We start from the raw sequence: 23,432 nt of genomic DNA on the forward strand, positions 1-23,432 counted from the left end.
GAAAAATAGATCTTAGGAATCTTGAATTCCATTGTAACAACCAAAGATAATACTTCATGCTTTAAGATGCTTTTAAATCATATTTGTCTCTATATTCAGGAATTCCAGAAGTTTTGCTACCATTTCATGAGTTCATACTGATATTTATATATATAAAAAAAGTTAATGAACAAGTATTGTTAACAGCAATAAAGAAGAAACCTGTTTTGAAGACTTGGACAGAAAGATGGAAAAAGACTGAAAGCCATGTCAAGAATCACTGTATCACATAAAAAAGACTGAAAATGAATGAAACTCAAAGTATAAATGTGAAAATAGATCATGTATAAAATTGTATCCTACAGTATGGCATATGGTCAACATAAGCAATAAAGAGGAAATATTGTGTAGAATTAGGAATTATGTATTTAAATCACCTTTAAGGTCAGTGTCAAAGTGCTCAGTCTGTCTCATCTGGGTAGCACTCAGCAATGGGTACAAGATAAAATTATAAGATTAATAATACATTTTCTAAGTTATTTTGCAACTAGTTGACCTCTGTTCTGCTAGTTTGTCTTCTTTAGCCCGGGGAGAGAGAGTTCATACCTGTTTGAGAGAAAAAGTTATACATAAACACAAACCATCTGTATGCTTAAACCGTTTTAGTAAAAAAAAAAAAAATGCTGTGGGGTAAAAGTTAATGCCACAACAAATTTCCTTGACCACATTTGCTGTCCTTACCATTCTGTGGAGCCCTTGATCAGATCCATTTCAGACATATCAATCAAAACCTTTTGAAAAATATAAATAACATTTTTAATGTCAACATCCTGATAATGCTTTTAGTCTATCGCTGCCTCATATATTCATGTCAATCCACGTAATTTATCTACTTACCATTCCAATCTCCTTTCGCTCTCTTTTGTGAAGCATTTTATTGTTTTTTACTGCGACATCCAACTTTCTGGTTCTTGCTTCCTCCGGTGACACAGCAAACTCAAATCTGAAATGAAGAGTTATTTTAGAGATCTTTTCAAACAATGAAAATACTTGCTTTTCAAGATATGAAAAATGTCTCTAACATCTCATTGAAGACAGGGTTCACAGTCTTCTTTTTAACCGGAGTGCGCTTGCGGTGTTTCCACGTCAGATCAGGCAGGAGATACATGCGGACGTACGTGTCAGAGCCATTCTCGCTGCAGGAGAACAGATCCCTAAGGAGTCATGAAGAAAGATAATAGTTTTTATGATTCTTTCAGCTGTGTGGTAAAATAATTCAAAGGTATATATGTAAAAAAGGAGACATAGGCATCTCACTTGCAGCTGTTGACCATCACGATGAGCCGCTTCCTTAAGGTGGCATAACGCAATGTGAGTTGGATCTGCCCGAAGCTGCCCTGATGATTCAAGATGGCCCTTTAAATTAACATATAAACTCATTGGTGAAATTTTGAAGATTTTTGTAGAACAAAACATTTGAACTGTTATTGAACTGAACTGAATCAATACTGAACTGACTTGAGCTAAATAACTACATTATTGTCTTCTATAGACTTACTTATAGCTGAAATAAGCTTGTTTCATAATTTGATTAACTTGCACAACTAAACTGAATCAAAACTGAACTGACTTGAACTGAATAAAGATACTGTGCTGCTTTATAGTTAAACTGAGTTTACTTCATAGCATTGCTTCATATCTGTATTGTATTAAGCGCAATATAAATAAATAAATAAATAAATGTAAGTGTCACCATATACATACTCAGGATAAGGGACACTAGTGTCTGTTAGATCAAAGCGAGAAGAAGCTATTGAGTTCTCTGACAACAGGCTGTGGGAATCGTAGCGACGCATTTGACTGGGGGTGGACGGGCTCGAATGCAGTGCCTCTGTGCTCACGAAAGTGCTTCGTCGGTAGGGGGGATACTCTGCTTGCAGTTCATTAGAGGAGCTGACTGTAGATGGCATAGGGGCAGGAACAGTCTGTGTTCTGGAGAGTGGGACAGATGAAACGGGCACTTTTTCTTTCAGGTTGCTCTGTACGGACTGAACTGGAACTGGAGTTGGAGGCTCAGGGCGAGTTTGGCTCGATGAGACTTTTGCCTTATCCTGAGCTGGTGGAGTGACAACCTTTGGTTCCCGTTTCTCCAACGTAAGGATCTAATTGAAGCGAAAGGTGTGAAGTCATGTTAAATATTTACCAGCAAATAGTATATTCATTATTAATTTCTTAATATACAATAAAACATATATACAATAGAACTATATTTACATCAAATCCTTTCTTTAGAGGGAGACTCCAACCAAAAATGTACATATACATATATATATATATATACCATACTGTATATATATATATATATGTATATGCAAATATATATATATATATATATATATATATATATATATACATATATAATATGTATATGTAAATGATAGGAGAATTAAAATTTTTGGTTGGAGTCTCCCTCTAAAGAAATGATTTGATGTAAATATAGTATATATATATATATAGTATATATAACATAAAAAAATAACCAATACTGGTTCACTTGCAACAAAGATAAACATTGTTTGTGCCAACCACAATGTATTGTAGGAATTGAATAACAAATATAATGGTAACACGTTCAATTGTAATGTTGAACATTTTAATATTAACCTAGATTAATAAATGATGTAAAGTCCATTGTTAGTTTGTGATACCTAATACTTTAACTAATGTTAACATATTTAACCTTACTATTAAGTGTAACCAATATAATAAATATATTAATTTTAAATGTTTGATTTTAAGTTTTAGTACGGTGTTTGAGCTTGTAAAATAAAAAGGTGCTGAAGAAAAAAAAAATGCTGCTTTAGTTCAATCACTCACCCTGAGAACAGCTTTCATCTTGATCTGGCTATTGGCTCCGGAGCGCTCAAGCTGAAAACGCTGGTCCATTGTCATGTCAGACACATTGAGCAGCCGGACCAATGGCAGAGTGAGTTTGCCCAATGAGGATTTCTTCTCGTGTTCCTTTACCTGAGGTCACATACAAATTAGAATATAGATTTATTTTCTATATACTACATAATAATGCTATCAATTCCTGATGTTTGTTATATTTATCAAGCCTTTTGTATGGAAGAACAAGAAAAATTGTAAAATTGATTATTTTAAGACCTGGTTTACCTCAACATTCAACACTTGGTTTTTCACACTGTGCACAAAGAATGTGAAGCATTCATCATAAGTCGGGTCTTTTGTGGCATACACAATCTGTCAAAACAAATACAAACACTGCAGCTTCTAAATATCTGATCCACTATGTTAAAAAAAGAGGAAAAACTGAAGGGGATTGGCATTAGAATTATATAATCCAAATAAGTTAAATACCTTGCTTTTTTGACTTTGCTGATTAATGGAAAACTCCACGTATGAGTTGGGATCATTAGTTCTTCTGGTGAGCTGAAGTTAAAAACGGACACAGTTGTAAATAAAGCTTATTTAGGGAAATACACATTTTGATGATGTATATTCCAAGTAACCATTATGGTTCCCAAGCTTTTTCCATCAGTGATTTCCCATGACTTTTCCTTAAACTTTCCAGATGTTTGTGATTTTTTACAAATCTAGCACAGATTTTCATTTAAGTCAGGGAGTGACTAACTCAAGTGATAGACAAACAATTACGCGCATCAGTGTATAAACGTCGACAGTGAGACCAAAAAAAAACAACGTCCTGACTGGAATGCAGCTTATGGATGATTTAGCAAGCTGTGCATTAAAAACCACATCATGCCAAAACCAGTTCTGGCATCTGCAAAAAATATATATATATATTTTTGACAGAAGAAAAAATTCAGAGAATGTGTACAGGAAAATGTCCTGACCAGCAGATTACTCTAAAAAAAGATCCGGCCAAATGTCAAAATAATAGGTTTGTAATCCACTGACAATGAGGTGATATTATGATTATGGAACTCACATCATGAAAAAGTCCTAATGTTTCACCTTTTGATTTGCATGATGTGTATATGTGGTTAACGTGATCATTTTCATAGCTGAGCCACTGGTAGAAACCAGATGAACAGGTCGTTACAAGCAGAAAGAAGCAGAAGCAGAAATGAAAACCTGCGCCTTGACTTTATCATGCTCACAGTTAAAACGATATGATATAATCTCTGGAATGCTCTCTATTCAGTACAACATGGCAGGAGGCTGCATTCCAAACACATGAGAAGGAATAAGAGTCAAATTCCAAGATATCTAGCATTTTGACCTACCAACAGTAAAAGAAAAAAAAAATCACCTAGTTCACGAGTAAGCCTAATAGACAAACTTTTCAGAAAGGCTTAAAATAATAGAAAATTTGGTTATCATTTACTCACATCCATTTATTAATGGTGAATTTTAATTTCAGTTTATTCCTTGTTTGGCTTCAGAAGCTTGATATGGTATTTTTATGGGACCTTTTTGGAGCTGGCCACAATAAACCATAGTTTTATTTCTTTATTTATTTTAAACTCTATTTGTCTTCCACTGAAATAACAACACAGGTTTGTAACAACACAAGGGTGAGTAAATGATGACAACATTTTCATCATTGCATTAAGCCTATCTGTAAAGTTTGTTAATTTACCCATGTAAGCTGTGTCTGGATTGATTCTGAGAAGCTTAAAAGTAGATTCTTCCCCCATAAAGTCAGAGACAATAGTGGATGAAATGAAGTTTTTGAAGAAATGACTGCAAACTGTGTTGAGGCAATTTCTTACCCGAGCCACTTTGGGTTGTTTTCCATGCTTCTCATTATGGGTGAATTCATGTTGTTCTTTCTGAAGTCAAAGAAAATGAAAACCTAATTACAATTGTTTTCAAGTGCTGTGTTTGTTATAATAGGCTGGCAGTCTTTTAGAAGTGCTCTCATTGTGCAAGTATACTCACAGGCAGATTGGAGGCACTATCTAGATATACTGCCAGCATGGCACAAGCGAGCCCATCACTGGTCTGAACGGTGAAAATAAACAAATTAGAAGAAAACATGAAAAGAAACTTAAATTTGACCCAGACACAGTTTGCTTCTTTAGATATTCACATAACACATATTTTGTTAAATACACCACTGAAATCACGGCACATCTTTCAACTATCTGCCGCAGTATCTAAATCAATACAGGCAACTAAGGTAACTATTATAAATGCAATAAATACAAGCTTACCTCTTTCAGCAGTTCTGGATTTGTGAGCAAGGAAAACCACTGCAATTTCATATGTATCTCACCAGTCTCGATGTCCTCCAGAGTGTACCACTGCAAATCAAAGTCACAACTTAGTGAAAAAAAAAAAAAAACTTGATTACAGTATATCATGGTAAATTTTAGTACTTTTTTGTCAATGTTCAGAGAAGTATATCTTCTTTTTTTTTTTATCTCATTCCAATCAACTATCAGTAAAGGAGCATTATGATTCTATCTTTCTAAAGCTCACCTCGTCTATCTCTCTGTCTTTTCTCACATCTCCGCAATCCAAACTGAACCTGTAGCAGACAATCCAACATCTCAAAGTCTATCACATAAAATGGGTAAAATAATGACTATGAGCATCTGAGCATAATCATCATTACCTGCCCAAAAAGTCATCAGCGTCTGTGTCTTCGTCATAAAGTTCCACTTCCAACTCCTGTCCAGGAGCTTCATGAATGACAAACTATTGAAATCAAATATTAATGAGATCCCTTCAAATTTACTATTTCCCATCTGAAATGACGTGTGGGTTCCATTTCTGTCCCCAGGACATTATATATACAAATATACATAAAAATTAACTCTAAGATACATTTTATTATTAAGCCAAGTGTCCTGCACTTTAATCTAACAGAAAATGTCAAATATATAATTTAAAACATGAATTATTAACTACTTAAAACTGTAGCATGTTACCTGCCCCCACTTTAATGCTACATTTTAACATGAAATATGATTAACATCCGTCAGAAATCTTTTTTTTTTTTGGCATTGTTGTGTGCCTCCATATCCCATCTGTGCTTAATTTTTTTTTAAACAAAACAAAAAACCACAACCCTTACAGACACCTGTTCAAAACACTAGATTTAAATAGAAACATGATTTAACCGATTTATAAGCCTTTTTACCAGTAAGGTGTGGCTCATATTAACTCCTCACAAGTGTAGTCAAACCTGTATACACATATGGCCACATATTCCTGTTACCCAATATTAATTCCTGCTACCCAATTTTTATTCCTGTTACTAAATAGTTTTTTTCAAAAAATAAATAAAAATAAAATAAAGTTAAAACACATTTTTTTAATTATGTTTAGTCCATCATTAATCCAATTGTTTAATAAATTGCATTATTAAAAACAATTATAAACTTGAGGCTTGAGTCGCCTTTAATAGGAAAAAAAAAATCTTTTAGAACGGCACACGTTAACAATGTCTTTAGAAAACAACACCTTGATGTAAAAAAAAAAAAAGGAATTAGTTGACATGTTTTTAAACATTCTTTTTAAAAGACACGAGTTTTGGTAACAGGACTGAGAAAAATGCATCCATCTTCCACTTAAAAACCTTGTAAAAAAATTAATTAAATAAAATGACCTAAGATGGACCAATACATATTTTGAATGGTTAAATATAAGTGTTATTAGATTCAGTTTTAAAATGATGTTTTACACTTGAAGAGTTACACAAGCACATGGCACCCATTCGGTGGAATGGACCTTGAATATTATACAGATAGATTAAGGACCGCTCATAATAATTACCTCATAAACTTCATTCCAGCGTGGATTCAAATTTTCTTTGATGGTCTTTGTTTTGAATTGCTTGTTCCCGACCCTCAGCACAGTATATGGATCTGACTTGCCCTTTACTAGTCCCATCATGTGCGTGTCCTTTGCTACAAGATTCCGAGCCTCCAAAACATGGACCCGTACAACACCCTAAAGATGTTCACATGGTGTAACTTATTCTCCAGTTTGAAAACAAACACACAAAAAGCTTTTTGACTGATTTTGGTAATGGGAACCAATCATTGCCAGTCTTACCCGAGGAAGAGGAAACTTCATTTGGTCAACCTTGACTTGGTCAATCAAAGGGATGCACATCCGATTGGGCAGAACCATGAGAGAGGCGATGATGTCCACAATGGCCGATTCTGACATTTGACTAAAGAGTAAATAGAGATTCAGATTTAGATGTTGAGGAAGACTTCATATCACGTTACATATCAATTAAATGTGGCTGGATTACTCAGACTGCAAGAGTCTTACAGCCAGGTCAAATCTGTCCTGGGTTGCAGGATATATGGGCATATCTCTGATTGTTATAGAGATTAATGCGTTAACAGTTAGCAAAAATGACATTTGTTTTTTCCAATTTGTACTAATAATGAAAAATTGTTGTTTTGATACAGCATGTAATGTGTTACATATACAATTATGGCAGACTAGGAACAAAGAGCACAATAAGGTAATCCGTAATAACATTTTTGGAAAAAGGACACCTTTAATCCATATTATTACTACCTGTCCTATTTATCCCTCCACACACTGGAGGCTTTCAGGCTATACACAGTCGTCTATATATAAACTTGTATGACAACATTCCATGTCCTGAAGCAGTTTTGAGGATGAGTGTTGGTGGCCAGCTAGTTTACTTTTTTTTTTTGTTTTTTTTGTTTAGCCACTCCAGCTTTAATGTGACTGAGTTGCTCATGCTTATATATTACAGGGTTGGCTGCTTGATAACACAAAGTATACACACAATTTCAAGCACAACTAACAAAGTGCTTTAGTTATGAAATAATGCAATAATAATACTTTAATACTTCTAAGATAACGTGTATCTAACTACAAAAAAAAAAAAAAATCCCATTATTCTGACAGATTTTCATAAATACAACAAATGCACAAGGACATTTCAACATTTTAAGGATCTACACACATATTATTGAGTGACAATCAAAACTATTAATATCTGTGAACGTACCTTAGCCCTGGACCATCCAAAAGGTTAGTCATTCCAGTCCAATTGACTTGCAGAGCCTGGAAATGTAATTTAAAATGTTCATGTTATGCTAATGAACTCATGACACTTTTGTTATTTTTTTTACTTTGAACATGCCAATTGCTTGCAATATCCATACTCACGGGTCGGCGAATGAAAAACATGGTGACTCCACCTACAAGGGGTGCCTGGCCAATCAGAGGCTCGAGAATTACACGTAGCATCCCCTGAAGCTGAAGGGAAAAAAAAATAAACACATTCATAGTTGTTAGACATTTTCAAACTTTTATACATTAACTTGTGCTGTGTGGACTCTCCTAGATGCTGGTGCATTTCCTGTAAATACTCTCAAATGATGAAAAACAAACATTTGGACACAGATAATACATTTTTTGGAACATTGTGGCTGAGGGTTCTGCAAGATGAGCTTAAAAAAAACTCCTGTACACTATTATTCAAAAGTTTGTGGTCAGTAAGATTTTTTTTAAAGGAAATTAAAACTTTTATTCAGCAAGGATACATTTAATCGATCAAAAGTGACAGTAAATACATTTATAATGTCACAATACATTTCTATTTTAAATAAATGCTGTTCTTTTAAACTTTCTATGTATTCTGAGAAATATTTATCACAGTTTCCTCAAAGATATTGAGCAGCACAACTGTTTTCATCATTGATAATAATAGTAAATGTTGCTTGAGCAGCAAATCAGTACATTAGAATGATTTCTGAAGGATCGTGTGACACTGAAGACTGGAGTAATGATGCTGAGAATTCAGCTTTGCATCACAAATTACATTTCAACAATTTTTTTTGTTGTAATAATATTTAGCAATATTACTGTTCTACTGTATTTTAACATTCATTACATTCCTTCACTAACCTGAAGCCCTTTGACTCCTACTTTGATGGCTGGTTTAACATCTGCATCAATGTCCACATCAGCATCGTAACTACAGCAGATGAAAGAAAAAGAGAGTCTTAAAACATTTCAGGAAGTGATGGACTGTAGTGATAAAACCACTCATTCACGAGTTCACACGTACATGAAATCTAAAGTTGTATTTATGCGTATTTGGCTTGCTGTCCGGGGGAGGGCTCCGAGCTCGGAATTTTGCCCGAACCCAGAGTACTCCCCCCTATTGGGGTAGACCCAGCCGAGTGTGAGGTGATGGGGTGGTGAAGGGATGCTGAGACACTTGTCGTGAGACAGGAGGTGAGGAAAAGCTTTATCTATACCGGCTTCCTCTTGAGCTGATTGGTTGATTACCTGAACGTGCTCCTCCCGAACTTTGTTACATAAAACTTCATTTATAGCAGTCATATGGGTAAGCATGTATCAAAATGACATTTAAAGTCATAGCTTACACAATGTTGAAGTCAAGGATGACCTCTCTTGTCTCCAGCTCATGTGTGTACACTCGTACTCCAGAAACAGTTGGAGCCTGAAACACAAACACACCCTTGTAAACTCTATAATGATTGCTGAAATAGTTATGGTCTATTCGCAGTTAAGGACACAGAGCCTCAGATTGTGGAATTATACCTTCTGTCCCATGTGAACTTTAGTAAAGGTGAAGGTCTTCAGATGGGAGCTGGATGATCTTACGGCCGGCTGAATGTTTTCAATGAGAAGCTTCTCCATGTACATGCCAAAGAACGGCCATGCCTGCTGAAGAATCTACAACAAACAAGCACATTTAGAGACACGCATTTAAGGTAGAGATATCGAAATAGTACAGTCTAAACTCCCACAGGCAGACACATTTATGAAAAAGACTAGAGGTCTGCAAAAATATGTCAAGGGCAAATTAACTTCTGCGGCAGAAATCTTACCTTGTTAATCCAAGCAGCCTTCTCAACATCTGCAAAATCAATCTATCAGGGCAAAGAATAAGGAACACAATAATTGGACACTTTCAGTTAAAAGACCAGTTTCAAGATCAAGTTGTTTAAATATGAATTCATTTTCACCATATTAAACTAATTCCCTTTAATTCTGTTTTTCTTTTCAGTTTTTTAATGAAATATTAATTAGATTAATTCCTAAACAAGTTTGAATGCCACTGAAATATATTTTTTTTTTTGTGAAAAGATCAATATTCATGAATAACTTTATTATGCTCAGATGGGCTATTTAAATAGAAAACACCAGGTTTTTAGACCTTCAGTCAGGCATTTTTTATTTTATTTTATGGTATCATAGATATGTGTGCCTTTGTAATCTTTTTATATCAAAGTCAACGGTAAAGATCAGGTGTGTTATTATTTCACGCTGTTATTTTAGAGAGCAGCCTGACAACCTGAGACAGGCTTACTATTTTGTTACATAGGGTAGAGAATGAGATCCCAAAATGAAAATTTTGTCATAAATGATTTATGGTGTCACTAACATTCTTCAGATATTTGACAGCCTCACGTCTCCTTTTCTTTTCTTTAAACTACCCTTTAAGATTAGATTGGAGTAATTGTAGCCAATGTAAAGACTGTAATTTGAAACTTTACAGGTCCACTAAAATGGTTCTACACCATAACCCATTGTATTTATTTATTTATTTCAACTTTAGTACCATATTAAAGGGTGTGTCAGTTTCTTGTTTTAAAGTATGAAGGGCTGGGTATTTTAATTAAAAAGCTCAAGCTGACATCTTTGTGTGTGATGTTCCCAAAGCAACACAACAAGAAGCCACACCTTTGACAGTTTAATACCATCCAGTATTGTTTGGATACTAAGCAGTAGGCTAATACACAAATACAGTACAGTATTTACCCACCAGCATTAGTTTGCATCTTCAGAATCAACTTACAAATGTATATTTTGCACGCTGCACTTAAATGAGTATTATCCCAGGACATGTCAGTAAAAATGTCAAGAAGACCACGCACCCAAGCTGGCATGTTCATGGACTTGAGTTCAGTGTTGATCACGTCCTTCTCGTTTTCCAAAAAGTCAATGGCTGTATCGATCCTCCGATCTTTCCACCTGCGGTTGTTTTTCCACATTGTCCACATCAGAATGCTCAGAAGAATCCAACTGATGCTGAGTCCAAGCGAGCCGGTCAGGTACACGGGATAGCACAGGATAATCGCCTGCATCATGAACATCATGAACTCCATGATCATCTGATTGACATCCTTTACACTGAGTCCCTCTGGATTTCCATCAGAGGTGGAGGGCTCTTGACCCTCAGTGACTGGAGCACTCATTGTGACTATGGAGCCTGATTCTTATTTAAACGTCTGAAGTAGCGAGCGTCTGAATTCACATCATCGCCTGTCGATCGATCGCTAAACAAACGTCGGTTTTACAGGCTGTTTGAGATCAAATCCAACCATCAGATCGAGATTGTAAACAGAAAATTTACCGAGATGCGCTCAGCATCATCACAGGTGACCGTCACGATCTCCAACTGAGATTGTGAAGGCTCTGTCAGTTTTTGTGAACTTCCGTGTTTCCCATCCATTGGGCTTTTTACCTGGCATGGCCAATAAGTAGACACGCCTAAATTCCTCCCTTTTCTCTGTGTGAGAAAAAGTACAAACTCGTTCATGTAGTAAAGTTGACAAACAGGATCTGCCTCGAAACCAAAACGATTGAAAATGTAAAGTTGTCTGTTCGTGGAAGTATATAGAGACAACATCATTAATTAGCTGATAAAGAGTGCGCGGCCGAGATTTATACTGAAACAGTATTTTAAAGAAACATTAAGAAATGAGCAACAACAACAGAAGAAGAATCATATTAGTTGAAATGACAGATTATAATAGCTTAAACTTTTTATTGTCTATTTAATTAAAACATTCCAGCATTTTAAAGTTTCCTATTAGCCTACCTTTATTTATAATTCATATTTATGTGCACTTTTTTGGTTTATTTATTTATTTGTCTATATAAGGCTGTCATTATTATTACACCAAACATTTAAGAAAACAATGATTTTGAAGAAACATTTATATTTGGTAGTGGAAATTAACGCCATAGCCCATAAGATCTTTATTTCATGCATGGCGTGCTGAATGTTGTTAATTTTAGTTGTTAGTTAACAACATAAACTAACAAGGAAACGCGTTTAATAATAATGATCATTTCAGCATTTACAGGCTTCTAATATTTTTTTTTAATCAAATTTTGGACCTGAGCTAACATAAACTAGTTGTATTTTCATTAATTATTAAATAGCCTACCATAAGTGGCTATTGCTGTTATAGTAGTTAATTAACTAATGTTAACTAATGGGATCTTCTGTAAAGTGTTACCGTTTCAACGCCTATGTGAAATATATAGCCTAGCCTAAATAAAGCATATTTGATTTTTCAAGATTTCAAAAAGTGTCCCTAACAAGGTTTTAAATAATTATTATTAATTAAATGATGTTTTATTAACAAAGTTCGGGAGGAGCACGTTCAGATAATTAAACCTAATTAAACACACGTGGAGCACATTCAGATAACCAAACCTAATTAGACACGAGTGGTGCTTAATCAACGAGTTAAGCGCTGTGTATATATACAGCAAACTTACCTCCGTTCATTGACAGTTTAACAGCATCCCTCCACCACCCCATCTCCTCACTTATAGTCCTAATACTCTTACAACAACGGGGGGAGTACTCTGGGTTCGGGCAAAATTCCGAGCTCGGAGCCCTCCCCCCGGACAGCACGCCAAATACGCATAATCTTTACTCTGTTTAATTGATGTAAGTGTGAACTCGTGAAACTTTAAGTCGTTGTTGTACATTACCTTTCATGCGATTTATAGTCTTGTTTTTTCCAAGAACCCAACTAAGTTTGTACAAATTGAATAAACCTTGTTTGTCTTAATTGTGCCATCTCGAGGAGCTTCGAAGCCATTGCAGTTCAATACAAGAGCATTACTGTGACACTGGTAACACTGTGACCTGGATTGGAAGTGGAGTTGTATTTGTGTAATTGTTGGCTATTACGCCCGTTTCACACATACTCCGTTTACAGTGCGCGGTGCGTGTGTTGCGGTGGATATGCGGTGCAGGAGCAGCACGCGCTATAGTGCTTTCACATACGCTGCGTTTGCAGTGCGTAGCCTATAGCCAATGATCTGCGGCTGTACCACAAACACATAGGCCTACTCACTATTTGTATTTCAAATCCAGAAGTTATGCAGCAACTTTAAAAAAAAAAAAAGTTTTGTCAGCTTTGCGATTCTCTTTGTATAGCTACATACAAACTTGAATGGACGTATGCACATTTAAACACAATACATTTTAATTTTAATACAAAAAATCTTGCATGTCACAAAGAACTTGTTTTTTCACCTCCACGAATGAGACGAGTGTCGTTCATTGTCCTTGTTGCTTAACCCCGGTTAAGTATATGACTGTGAAAAAAAGTTGTATTTAATTAAATACATTTATGTTGAGACTGAAGGTGTGAAGGCGGCGTTAAAACCGAATAACCTATACTACACACAGGCCTGCATATTTCTCCAAATTGATGAACGAATTACACAGAAAGGCCATTGGAAATTGTATCATATGAAAAATCATGATTAAAACACATTTGGATATAATTAAATTATATTCTATATGAAAATGTATTAACAGTTTTTTTTTGTCGTTCCGTCTTGAATGCTGATTAATTGAATGATATAAAAAATAATATTTTTTATTAAATGTTATAGTTTAAACCACAAATTAATTGTGCATTTCATGTACGCTTACTTGCATTCATTTTAAGTATGTAAATGAATTTAAAATACATTTTATGGAGGAATCCTTTATCCCAGTAGTAATCAAAATCATTGTCAGAAGTGGGATTCGAACCCACGCCTCCATTCGGAGACCAGAATACCCATGTTTGTATGGAAGGTTTCAACCCTTGAGTCTGGCGCCTTAGACCACTCGGCCATCCTGACACTGAAAATTATAGGAAAACACACCAGTATCAATTTGATTAATAACTGTCAACGTTTTCTGAAAAGATATACAACTCAAGATATAAAATTGCGCGCCGGTGCACTTAGGTATACAGATATACTTAGGCTGAAACCTTTTTTTTACAGTCTATGGTTGAAACACACGACTTGGCCTAAAGAAAATACGACGCCACTATGTGGTGGAACTTGGATCTAATAATTTATGTATATCATTTATGTTTTAAAACTTTTCCAAATAAGCACACAAACTATTTTTTTTCATTGAGCAAAGGACACGTTTATCGTTTTATGAAGTATACGACAGGCTCTGAGGAATATGCGCAACTGCGCATGCGTATTGTAACCGCCCGTACAACCAAGGTTGCCAGGTCTGCGTAACAAAACCAATCCATGGCCAATCAAAACTACCTCAAAACTAACCCTAGTCCAAATATAAAAACTGAAAATGCCACTCCCCATACCTAAAATACATATTTACAGTCACTGTTTGTTATTCCCACAATTTTAACTTGAAAATCGCTATAGTAATCATTAACATATTTTGTTTTCATAAAGGAGCTCACAGAGGCTCAAAGCCGGCTAGTGTCCCTCCCTCACAAAACTTATAATAGGACAGTTTTATCATTAGTAGAATATAAATATTTACAAGCATTTCAGGCGAATTCGGGAATATAATTTTTGCAATCAATGTCAACCTCGCGTCAAGTTTGATATTGTGCTGGAAAACCGCGGAATTGGCAACCCTGCGTTACAACACATTCAACATGTGATGTGTTATTAAACGCCACAGGGGCGGGGCTCTGATTACCAACGTGCTCGTGGTTTATGACACCGCTTTCGAGTGGAAACGAGTGATATCGTACTTTTTACAGTCTATGGATCGTACTCATGTCTCTCTACCGAAACACAGTTTGGTTCCTGAAGGGTCTTCAGGAATATACAAAGTAAGTCATAATCGGTCTGTCTATTTTCGCCGCAGCCTGCCCATCACTTTGACATATAAACGGTTAATTTCCCTAATATCACCATCGATAGTTTGTGCAGTGCTCTAGTTAAAGTCCATTTTATTGTCATCAGGGGCGGTTATGAGGCAGCAGAGAGGCGCTTCAGCGCGGCGGATCTGGAAGTGAGTGTGAGCGGCCGCTCGTTCATCATCACCGGAGCGAACAGCGGCATAGGCAAAGCCACCGCCTACGAAATCGCAAAAAGAGGTGAGAACAAAGACGACTGCCATTCACTTCTACTCTCAAAGATCTTGTACATTCTGTCACCTTTGTTATGACAATTGGACGGTTCAACAAAAGGGACACAACAGTAACTCCTACTGGTAAATGATGTGTAGTGCTACTAAAAACCGCAGCAATTCAAAGGTCTTTCAAACGATTTTGTTTTTCTTCAGGTGGGACAGTGCATCTGTTGTGCAGAAATAAAGATCGTGCGGAGGAGGCAAGAAAAGAGATCGTGGAGCAAAGTAAAAATGAGGTAAATGTTATGCTTTAAATCATTATTTCACATGCGTCTGAAATGGAAGCAGTGAACTCTGGTCTGAGTTTGTCTCGTGTGCTTTCAGAATGTCCATGTTCACCTAGTTGACATGTCCAGCCCCAGGAAAGTGTGGGAGTTTGCCAATGGATTCTCTCAGAAACACATTCTACATGCTTTGGTAAATGGTTTTAATTTGGACATATCAACATTCCATAATAAGCTAAAGCAATAAGTCACGAGAGGCTGAGTGCATAGCAAAATCACTGTATTGCTATTATAATGTGACGACTACAGCACTATTATAAAATGGTGTGGCAACTCTTAGTCTGAACTATCCATTTTACAGTGTACAACAAAACATGTGTCATCTGTACATTGTCATGCTGTCTCCACTTGTGATTTATTGTACTTGAAATGTGATTTATTGCCATAGATCAATAATGCGGGTTGCATGGTCAATCAGAGAGAACTGACTGAGGATGGTCTGGAGAAAAACTTTGCGACAAACACACTTGGTAGGAAAGTTAATTCATGTTTTTTCTGATCTGATATTGATCATATCTTAACATTTTTCCAATAGGGACCACACAGTATGAGCTCTTACTACTTATTTATAATACTGAGTTACAAAGGTCAGAGGATATCCCTTATGGTAGAGAATGTTTTTAGGGTCACCACTTAAAATCTAGAGATAAGATAAAAGAGACCATTTGGCACACTGATCTTGTTTGTTTTACAGGGACTTATATTCTGACGACAGCACTGATTCCTACACTGAAGAAGTCAGAGAATCCAAGAGTGGTGAGTGTGAAGAAATGCATCTGTTCTCCTGCGTCCTAATGAGTAGAGTAATAAACACGCCGTTTGCAAACAGAGACAGTGCCAGCATTTATCTCTGTTTCCAAACACATTTACACTTACACCAGATAAGTATGACTTTAGTGACATGTTGGCAACTTTATGAATGTTTCCAGACTGATCTCATGAAATGGCGTATGTATGACACGCCAATTCGTATTTCCATTTTTGGCGTGCTATCAACACGCATAATCGCTTTTCAGCGTGTTTATCAACGCCTTTGACTTAACGTTATATTACTGTATTATGCATATATAAATATATGACCTACCCCAACCCCGTCCCTAAACCTACCCGTCACTGGGGTTAATACCATTTATGAGTCTTCTCCTACCATCCTAGGAAAAGAAATATCGCTCCACAGATGTAGATATAGATTTTGCTTCGTTTCGCTCGGACATTTAACGGCGTAGACATACACGCGGAATCACTCGGACATTTAATGGCGTAGACATACACGCAAAAGATTTCGGCGTGGACATACACGCGGATATTTCAAAATGCGTATAGATAACACGCCACTTGAATTGAAAGTGGCGTGTATGTTTACGCAAAGTCATGATGTCATGTTGATGTTTCAACAGAATTTCCCCAAAACGTATTTATTATTATTATGTTTGTTTATTTATTTATTTTTAATTAGTTACAAAACTTGCATGACTTGCATGCAGTGACATATTGGCAAGTTTATGTATATAGATAGATTCAGAATTTCCCCTCAAATTTCCTTGTTTTCATATATTATTATGTTTATTTATTTTTAATATGTTTTTTTTATTATTATTGTGGTAACACTTTACAATGAGGTCTCATTTGTTAATATTAGTTAATGCATTAACATGAACTAACAATGAGCAATATCTTTTTACAGCATTTATTAAACTTTATGACGTTAGTTAATAAAATGTTTGTTTGTTCTCAGTGCATTAACTAATGTTATTACATGGCTTGGTTGAATTCTAATGTAGAATGCGGTCTGTTATTTCTTGATAACAGACCGCTGCTAAGTATAAACACACCGTTGCCATCAAAAACAGAGTTTTGCCATGGACACAGTTCTGTTCACTCTGGAGGATAAACTCCTTTAAATCAATAAACTCCTTTTTAAATCAATATTTTTGTCAAATTATTGATTTATTTGGTAGGTAGCCATGTAATAAGCGGGATAATGTAGAGCGAGGCGGTTGTTATAGCGAATACAACCCCTTCAGGCTGATTCAAGACCTGATCAGCCTGTCGGGGTTGTATTCGCTATAACAACCGCCTCGCTCTACATTATCCCTTACTTAACAGATACAGCTTTTGCACTTAACAATGTATTAGTAAATGCTGAGATTAACATTAACTGTGATTTAATAAATGCTGTAAAAGTATTTTCATTGTTATGAAAATACTTTTTATAAATTAATTTCATGTTAATGTAGTTAACTAATGTTAACCAATGAAACCTTATTGTAAAGTGTTACCATTATTGTTTTTATTTTATATATATTTTTTTATTAATTATCATTTTGTTTTATTACAGATCACTGTGTCATCTGGTGGGATGCTGGTTCAGAAGTTGAATGTAGAGGACCTTCAGTTTGAGAAAGGCTCTTTTGACGGGACTATGGCTTATGCACAGAACAAGGTACTACTATAAATTATAAACTTCTTCAGTAAAAACTTTGCATTGCATTTTTTTTTTACTCTTATTATTACTTCCATAGTCCATAGACTACAAAACCATCATACTTTTGGTGGCTAACCAATCTAGGGCTGCAACAACTAATCGATAAAATCGATGATAATCGATTATGAAAATCGTTGTCAACGAATGTCATTATCGATTAGTTGGTCTGCTTACGTCACGGGGAGCGTTTACTGGTACGCACACACACGCAAGGTCTCTCTCCCTCAGGCGCTCTGTCGAGCAGTCTCTTCTGTCTCGCATGCGCGCTCTTGCTTGCGCGCTCTAGATTTCGGGAGTTTGAACTAATTCGCGGGCATCAGGGAGCCGCAATCAATATGCGAGAGACTCCCGGGACTTCCAGGATCTTGGGATGTCTGTATTTTGTCTCGAGCATCAGGTTGCGCAATCAGTTCGCTCGCAACGTAAGTGATGGATTAAAATAGCGCTACCGCAGAAATAGGTTAAATTAAAACGGTGTTTACAAAGTGAAGCACTAAATACAAAGGCAGTTAATAACAGCAGCAGTAAAATATTGTTTTTTAGTCACTGTACTCAGTGGTTTTCAGCGAATGCTTGTGCACTAATGCATAATTTCTCCTGTCCTTTACTCAAGCCTGTTAGCTTGCTGGGTAACGTTACCTCCATTCCGTTCTCTTTTTATAGCATTTGTCTACTAAGTTTTAATTGTTTTTCAAATGCGATCTACTGCGGCTCTACGTTCACACAATTGTTTTCAGTCTTTCTATATTTATTTAATCAATTTATCCTTATATTATATTCTTTTATATATTATATATAATATATATTATATTCTTTATCCTTATATTCCTTATATATAATTAATTTTAAATAAAAATTAAATGAATTATATATTTTAGATGTTTTTAGTGTGTTTTTAGTTCAGATATTCACATCTGAACAACATGTCTGTGTAAATTTGTTTTAACAAAAATTGTGTTAAAACATAATATGTTGGATATCATTTTTTTAACAATAATCATGTTTGTCAACTTGCCATCAGCAATTATCATTAAAAACAATGCAAATATTGATATTAGTAAAACTCAATGTGTGGCTTTTGCACTTTTTAAAGTACACTTTTACACATAAATACCCTGATTTACGGTTTTATTTAGTTATAATAAAAAAAAATCTAATTTAATTTCTATCCGATTAATCGATTAATCGGAAAAATAATCGTCCGATTAATCGATTATCAAAATAATCGTTAGTTGCAGCCCTAAACCAATCCAGTCCATCAATAATAAAAAATAATAGTGGCACAAGACAACATATTCCAGCAGCATCACCACTCTGCTTTTGTTACAATGACCATCATTTATTATTGTCACTGTGTAAGCTTTTATACATCGTGCAGCCTGATTCACTGTCCTCATGTTATTTCTGAGTTTATATTATAAAAAATAAAAAAAGGATTTAAAATATTGTTTTGATGTTTTCAGTAAAAATACTAGAGTTGATTAGTGTAAACTATGACCTTTCTCAGAGGCAACAGGTGATCATGACCGAGCAATTGGCAGCTCAGCACAAGGAAATCCACTTCTCTTCCATGCACCCCGGCTGGGCAGACACCCCAGGTGGGCAGCGTGTTTACATCAGTTATATAAAGTAAGATATTGTGCAATCTCAGTCGCTAAAATATTGTTTTGGGTTTGTGTTCTGTCCACAGCGGTACAGTCATCCATGCCAGATTTCCATGCGAAAATGAAGAATAAGCTCCGTACTGAAGCTCAGGGCGCTGACACAGTGGTGTGGCTGGCTATATCAGATGCTGCCAGCAGACAGCCCAGTGGCCTCTTCTTCCAAGGTCAAGCATCTTTATAAAGTGTGCAGTTATTTGTCATTTAGCAGCAGTGTTGGTACATGTACATTAGTACATGTAAGGCATTAGTACATGTAACGTGTGTTATGCAATCAGATGACTTTTTCCAAGTAACTAGCAAAGTAATGCATTACTTTTAAATTTACAACAAAATATTTTTTTCAAATAATTAACGCAGGTTACTTTGTTTTCCCTTTTTTATTGAGCAACAGCACTCCTGTGCCCATGTTGAGAGAAATTGTGAGTAATGTAGAGGCGTTGTGTGCGCTGTGTAAAAAGTCAAGTCACATTTATTTATATAGCGCTTTTTACAATACAGATTGTTTCAAAGCAGCTTTACAGAGATAACAGGAAAATAATGCAAAAAAGTTTGTTCCCAAAAGAAAATAGCATCACAGTCCAGCTGAAGTAAGTTCAGTGATTTTTCATTTTCATTTTAAAAAAAGTTATTAATTTAGTTCATTTTTAGATATATATATACACTCACCGGCCACTTTATTAGGTACCCCATGCTAGTAACGGGTTGGACCCCCTTTTGCCTTCAGAACTGCCTCAATTCTTCGTGGCATAGATTCAACAAGGTGCTGGAAGCATTCCTCAGGGAGTTTGGTCCATATTGACATGATGGCATCACACAGTTGCCGCAGATTTGTCGGCTGCACATCCATGATGCGAATCTCCCGTTCCACCACATCTGAATGTCTCAACAGAAATCGAGACTCATCAGACCAGGCAACATTTTTCCAGTCTTCAACTGTTCAATTTTGGTGAGCTCTTGCAAATTGTAGCCTCTTTTTCCTATTTGTAGTGGAGATGAGTGGTACCCGGTGGAGTCTTCTGCTGTTGTAGCCCATCCGCCTCAAGGTTGTGCGTGTTGTGGCTTCACAAATGCTTTGCTGCATACCTCGGTTGTAACGAGTGGTTATTTCAGTCACTGTTGCCCTTCTATCAGCTCGAACCAGTCTGGCCATTCTCCTCTGACCTCTGGCATCAACAAGGCATTTCCGCCCACAGAACTGCCGCTCACTGGATGTTTTTTCTTTTTCGGACCATTCTCTGTAAACCCTAGAGATGGTTGTGCGTGAAAATCCCAGTAGATTAGCAGTTTCTGAAATACTCAGACCAGCCCTTCTGGCACCAACAATCATGCCACGTTCAAAGTCACTCAAATCAACTTTCTTCCCCATACTGATGCTCGGTTTGAACTGCAGGAGATTGTCTTGACCATGTCTACATGCCTAAATGCACTGAGTTGCCGCCATGTGATTGGCTGCTTAGAAATTAAGTGTTAACGAGCAGTTGGACAGGTGTACCTTATAAAGTGGCCGGTGAGTGTATATATATATATATATATATATATATATATATATATATATATATATAGCCGCTCTGGAGTAAACCGTGATGTCATCGCCCAGCTCAGTTCAGTTCTTGTATAATAGTGTCAATGCAGGCAGATCAATATTATTGTTGAATATTAAATTAAATGTCAAATGTAATGTCCCCAACTAAGCAAGTCAAGCCAATGGCAACAAAGGTGGAAAAAGGCGACAGTGGCAAGGAACCAAAACTCACCAGGTGACAGAATGGGAAAAAAAACCTTGGGAGAACCCAGGCTCAGCCGGGGGCCAGTTCTCCTCTAGCCAATGAACGAACAGTGTATGATTATGATTCAGGCAGCATTATAGGTCAGAAATCAGATTGGTTAGGAACAATCAGAAAATGTATCCAGTTCCATCTGGTTTAGATCAGAGTCATCACACCGGGATGGAGACATGTTTGTTGAGGATCAGTGGTGATGGCTGTTGTGTCGATGAGGCCTTCGATGAGAGTCTTGTTGACACAATCTCTGCTGACACTTTAGGGATGCGTTGTGGTCGTATCTAGGCGCAGGTCCTCCATCTGGTCTGGATACGGCCCGGATCCGGCTGACTACATCATGCGTTGTGGTCGTGTCTAGGCGCAGGTCCTCCATCGGGTCTGGATACGGCCTGGATCCAGCTGATTACAGTAAACCTCGGAATAAGCAGAAAGACTAACATTAGCGTAGATTCCATTCTTCTTATGATGTAACGAGTACATTGGGTGTTATAGCTAGTGTTCCCGGTTCCGGCTGACCTAATTTATGCAGCATAATAATTGTTTAACTGATTTGAATAATAGGAATGTATAATTTTCTATGTGTATGCCAGGTTAAAGAGATATGTTTTTAGTCTAGATTTAAACTGACAGAGTGTGTCTGCTTCCCGGACAATGTTTGGAAGACTATTCCAGAGTTTAGGTGCTAAATAGGAAAAGGATCTACTGATGGTAAACATGATGGTTATTGTACAAAAACAGATTCAGTATTCCTCAAAATGAATAAAAACAGTGAAAAGCAAATTCAGAATATTAAACAAACCTGCTGTATTTAAATATTTTAAATAACGCAGGTATACTTTATGTAATTAATCTCACTTTATTAACCAATGTCTTTGCTGCTGACCTTTGATGATCCAATTCAACCATACTAATTAGCGAAATGGCTTTAGATAAACAGCACATTTGTGCTTCTTTTTTTATTGCTGAAGAAAGAGTGTTGAACTTTCTTCTCCTGCGTCATATAACTTGTGGTGTAAAATAGCCTTTACTTTTGCCAAAAACAGAACTTATTATAAACCAATTAAGCAAGCCTAGACCAGGTGAGAAGTTACAAAATTAGTTACTTTTTAGGAAGTAACTTAATATTGTAATGCATTACTTTTAAAAATAACTTTACCCAGCACTGTTTAGCAGAAAGTGTGTGTTAGTTTGCTCATCACATCTTTTGAATATGTCTTTATGTATAGCAGACTAAATATCTCTTTAATACCTCTCTTCCACAAACGGATTCATCTGCAGACAGAAAAGCTGTTTCTACGCATCTGCCTCTGGCCTTCTCCGGGTCTTCTCCAGCTGAAGACCAGAAGCTGATGACCACGTTGGAGGAGCTCGCTGTGAAATTCAAGTGTTAAGCGGTTGAGTTATTGGCCGAATCATTCCTCACAGAGATTGTGATATTCATTCTTAATAATGCAGAGATGTGAGAAGCTCATGATTTCTATACCAAATCAGGCTAACCAAAACAACCTAAAATGTATATTTAAAATATTTCAAACTTATTGTCCATTCTTCTGAACAAATACACTCCTAAATATTTTTATTATACTAATTTAAGGCTAGAAACTAATACATGCACTTCTGCTTTTTGGAATGGAAGTTGTATGAGTTTCTTGATTTAAAAGTAAAATGGCTGTGGTTAACATTATTCAAATGTGTTTTCTACATAAATTGCACACAGTCATACCCCAAACATGAATTTTAAAGCTGTGAGTTCAACTACCACAAGGTTTTGAGTTTGCATGATTGATGAATTGGACAACTATTGCAGTCTGTAAAAAACAGATTATTTGATTCATAAATCTAAAACTGCTGTTCCATAAAACCCCAAATTTTGAATTAGCCTCACAGGCTGGCCAAGAAACTGACATCAAACCTGAACAGCTGTCTGAGAACATGATGTACAACACTACCCGTAACCCGTACTCACACTATCATACAAATAGATGACTATGTAAACAAATTTCAAACTGAACAAATGTGAAGATGAACATATAAACAAATATTATAAATGTGTGTTTGCCTCTTATA

The 23,432-nt window shown here is 36.1% G+C and overlaps 2 protein-coding genes and 1 non-coding gene across 3 annotated transcripts; 1 reads left to right on the top strand and 2 right to left on the bottom strand.

The window, feature by feature from the left end:
• Positions 1–170: 170 nt before the first annotated feature.
• On the bottom strand, positions 171–11,431 carry esyt3 (extended synaptotagmin-like protein 3). The gene is made up of 23 exons (XM_056251928.1): positions 10,881–11,431; positions 9,831–9,872; positions 9,541–9,675; positions 9,363–9,439; positions 8,878–8,947; positions 8,137–8,226; positions 7,976–8,031; positions 7,033–7,153; positions 6,751–6,927; positions 5,588–5,670; positions 5,452–5,500; positions 5,184–5,273; positions 4,909–4,971; positions 4,740–4,799; positions 3,361–3,432; positions 3,157–3,243; positions 2,857–3,006; positions 1,744–2,141; positions 1,297–1,395; positions 1,062–1,193; positions 877–982; positions 721–770; positions 171–585 (listed from the first exon to the last, which is right to left on the bottom strand). The coding sequence occupies exons 1-23, from the start codon at positions 11,199–11,201 to the stop codon at positions 546–548; spliced, it is 2,568 nt and encodes an 855-aa protein (XP_056107903.1). The 5' UTR covers positions 11,202–11,431; the 3' UTR covers positions 171–545.
• Positions 11,432–13,771: 2,340 nt separating this feature from the next.
• trnal-caa (transfer RNA leucine (anticodon CAA)) lies at positions 13,772–13,884 on the bottom strand. Its single transcript has 2 exons — positions 13,847–13,884; positions 13,772–13,817 (listed from the first exon to the last, which is right to left on the bottom strand). It is a non-coding gene; the product is annotated as a tRNA-Leu (tRNA).
• An 811-nt stretch (positions 13,885–14,695) lies between these two features.
• Positions 14,696–23,404, top strand: dhrs12 (dehydrogenase/reductase (SDR family) member 12). Its single transcript, XM_056251929.1, has 10 exons — positions 14,696–14,849; positions 14,983–15,116; positions 15,305–15,387; positions 15,476–15,568; positions 15,824–15,905; positions 16,130–16,191; positions 17,774–17,878; positions 19,428–19,518; positions 19,611–19,748; positions 22,644–23,404. The coding sequence occupies exons 1-10, from the start codon at positions 14,794–14,796 to the stop codon at positions 22,754–22,756; spliced, it is 957 nt and encodes a 318-aa protein (XP_056107904.1). The 5' UTR covers positions 14,696–14,793; the 3' UTR covers positions 22,757–23,404.
• Positions 23,405–23,432: the final 28 nt, after the last annotated feature.

Source organism: Rhinichthys klamathensis, unplaced genomic scaffold (assembly GCF_029890125.1).
Source record: "Rhinichthys klamathensis goyatoka isolate OS25496 unplaced genomic scaffold, OSU_Roscu_1.1 h1tg000090l_1, whole genome shotgun sequence".
NCBI classification, from domain to species: domain Eukaryota; kingdom Metazoa; phylum Chordata; class Actinopteri; order Cypriniformes; family Leuciscidae; genus Rhinichthys; species Rhinichthys klamathensis.

What these genes read in the sequence shown, in the direction of transcription:
- esyt3 (XM_056251928.1), bottom strand. Translation starts at nt 11,201, where the DNA reads ATGAGTGCTCCAGTCACTGAGGGTCAAGAGCCCTCCACCTCTGATGGA. An exon ending in AGGCTGCTTGGATTAACAAG is followed by an intron (nt 9,676 to 9,830) that starts GTAAGATTTCTG and finishes TGTTTGTTGTAG; the next exon opens with ATTCTTCAGCAGGCATGGCC. An exon ending in ATAGTGCCTCCAATCTGCCT is followed by an intron (nt 4,800 to 4,908) that starts GTGAGTATACTT and finishes CTTTGACTTCAG; the next exon opens with AAAGAACAACATGAATTCAC.
- dhrs12 (XM_056251929.1), top strand. Translation starts at nt 14,794, where the DNA reads ATGTCTCTCTACCGAAACACAGTTTGGTTCCTGAAGGGTCTTCAGGAA. An exon ending in GGTCTTCAGGAATATACAAA is followed by an intron (nt 14,850 to 14,982) that starts GTAAGTCATAAT and finishes TATTGTCATCAG; the next exon opens with GGGCGGTTATGAGGCAGCAG. An exon ending in AACACATTCTACATGCTTTG is followed by an intron (nt 15,569 to 15,823) that starts GTAAATGGTTTT and finishes TTATTGCCATAG; the next exon opens with ATCAATAATGCGGGTTGCAT.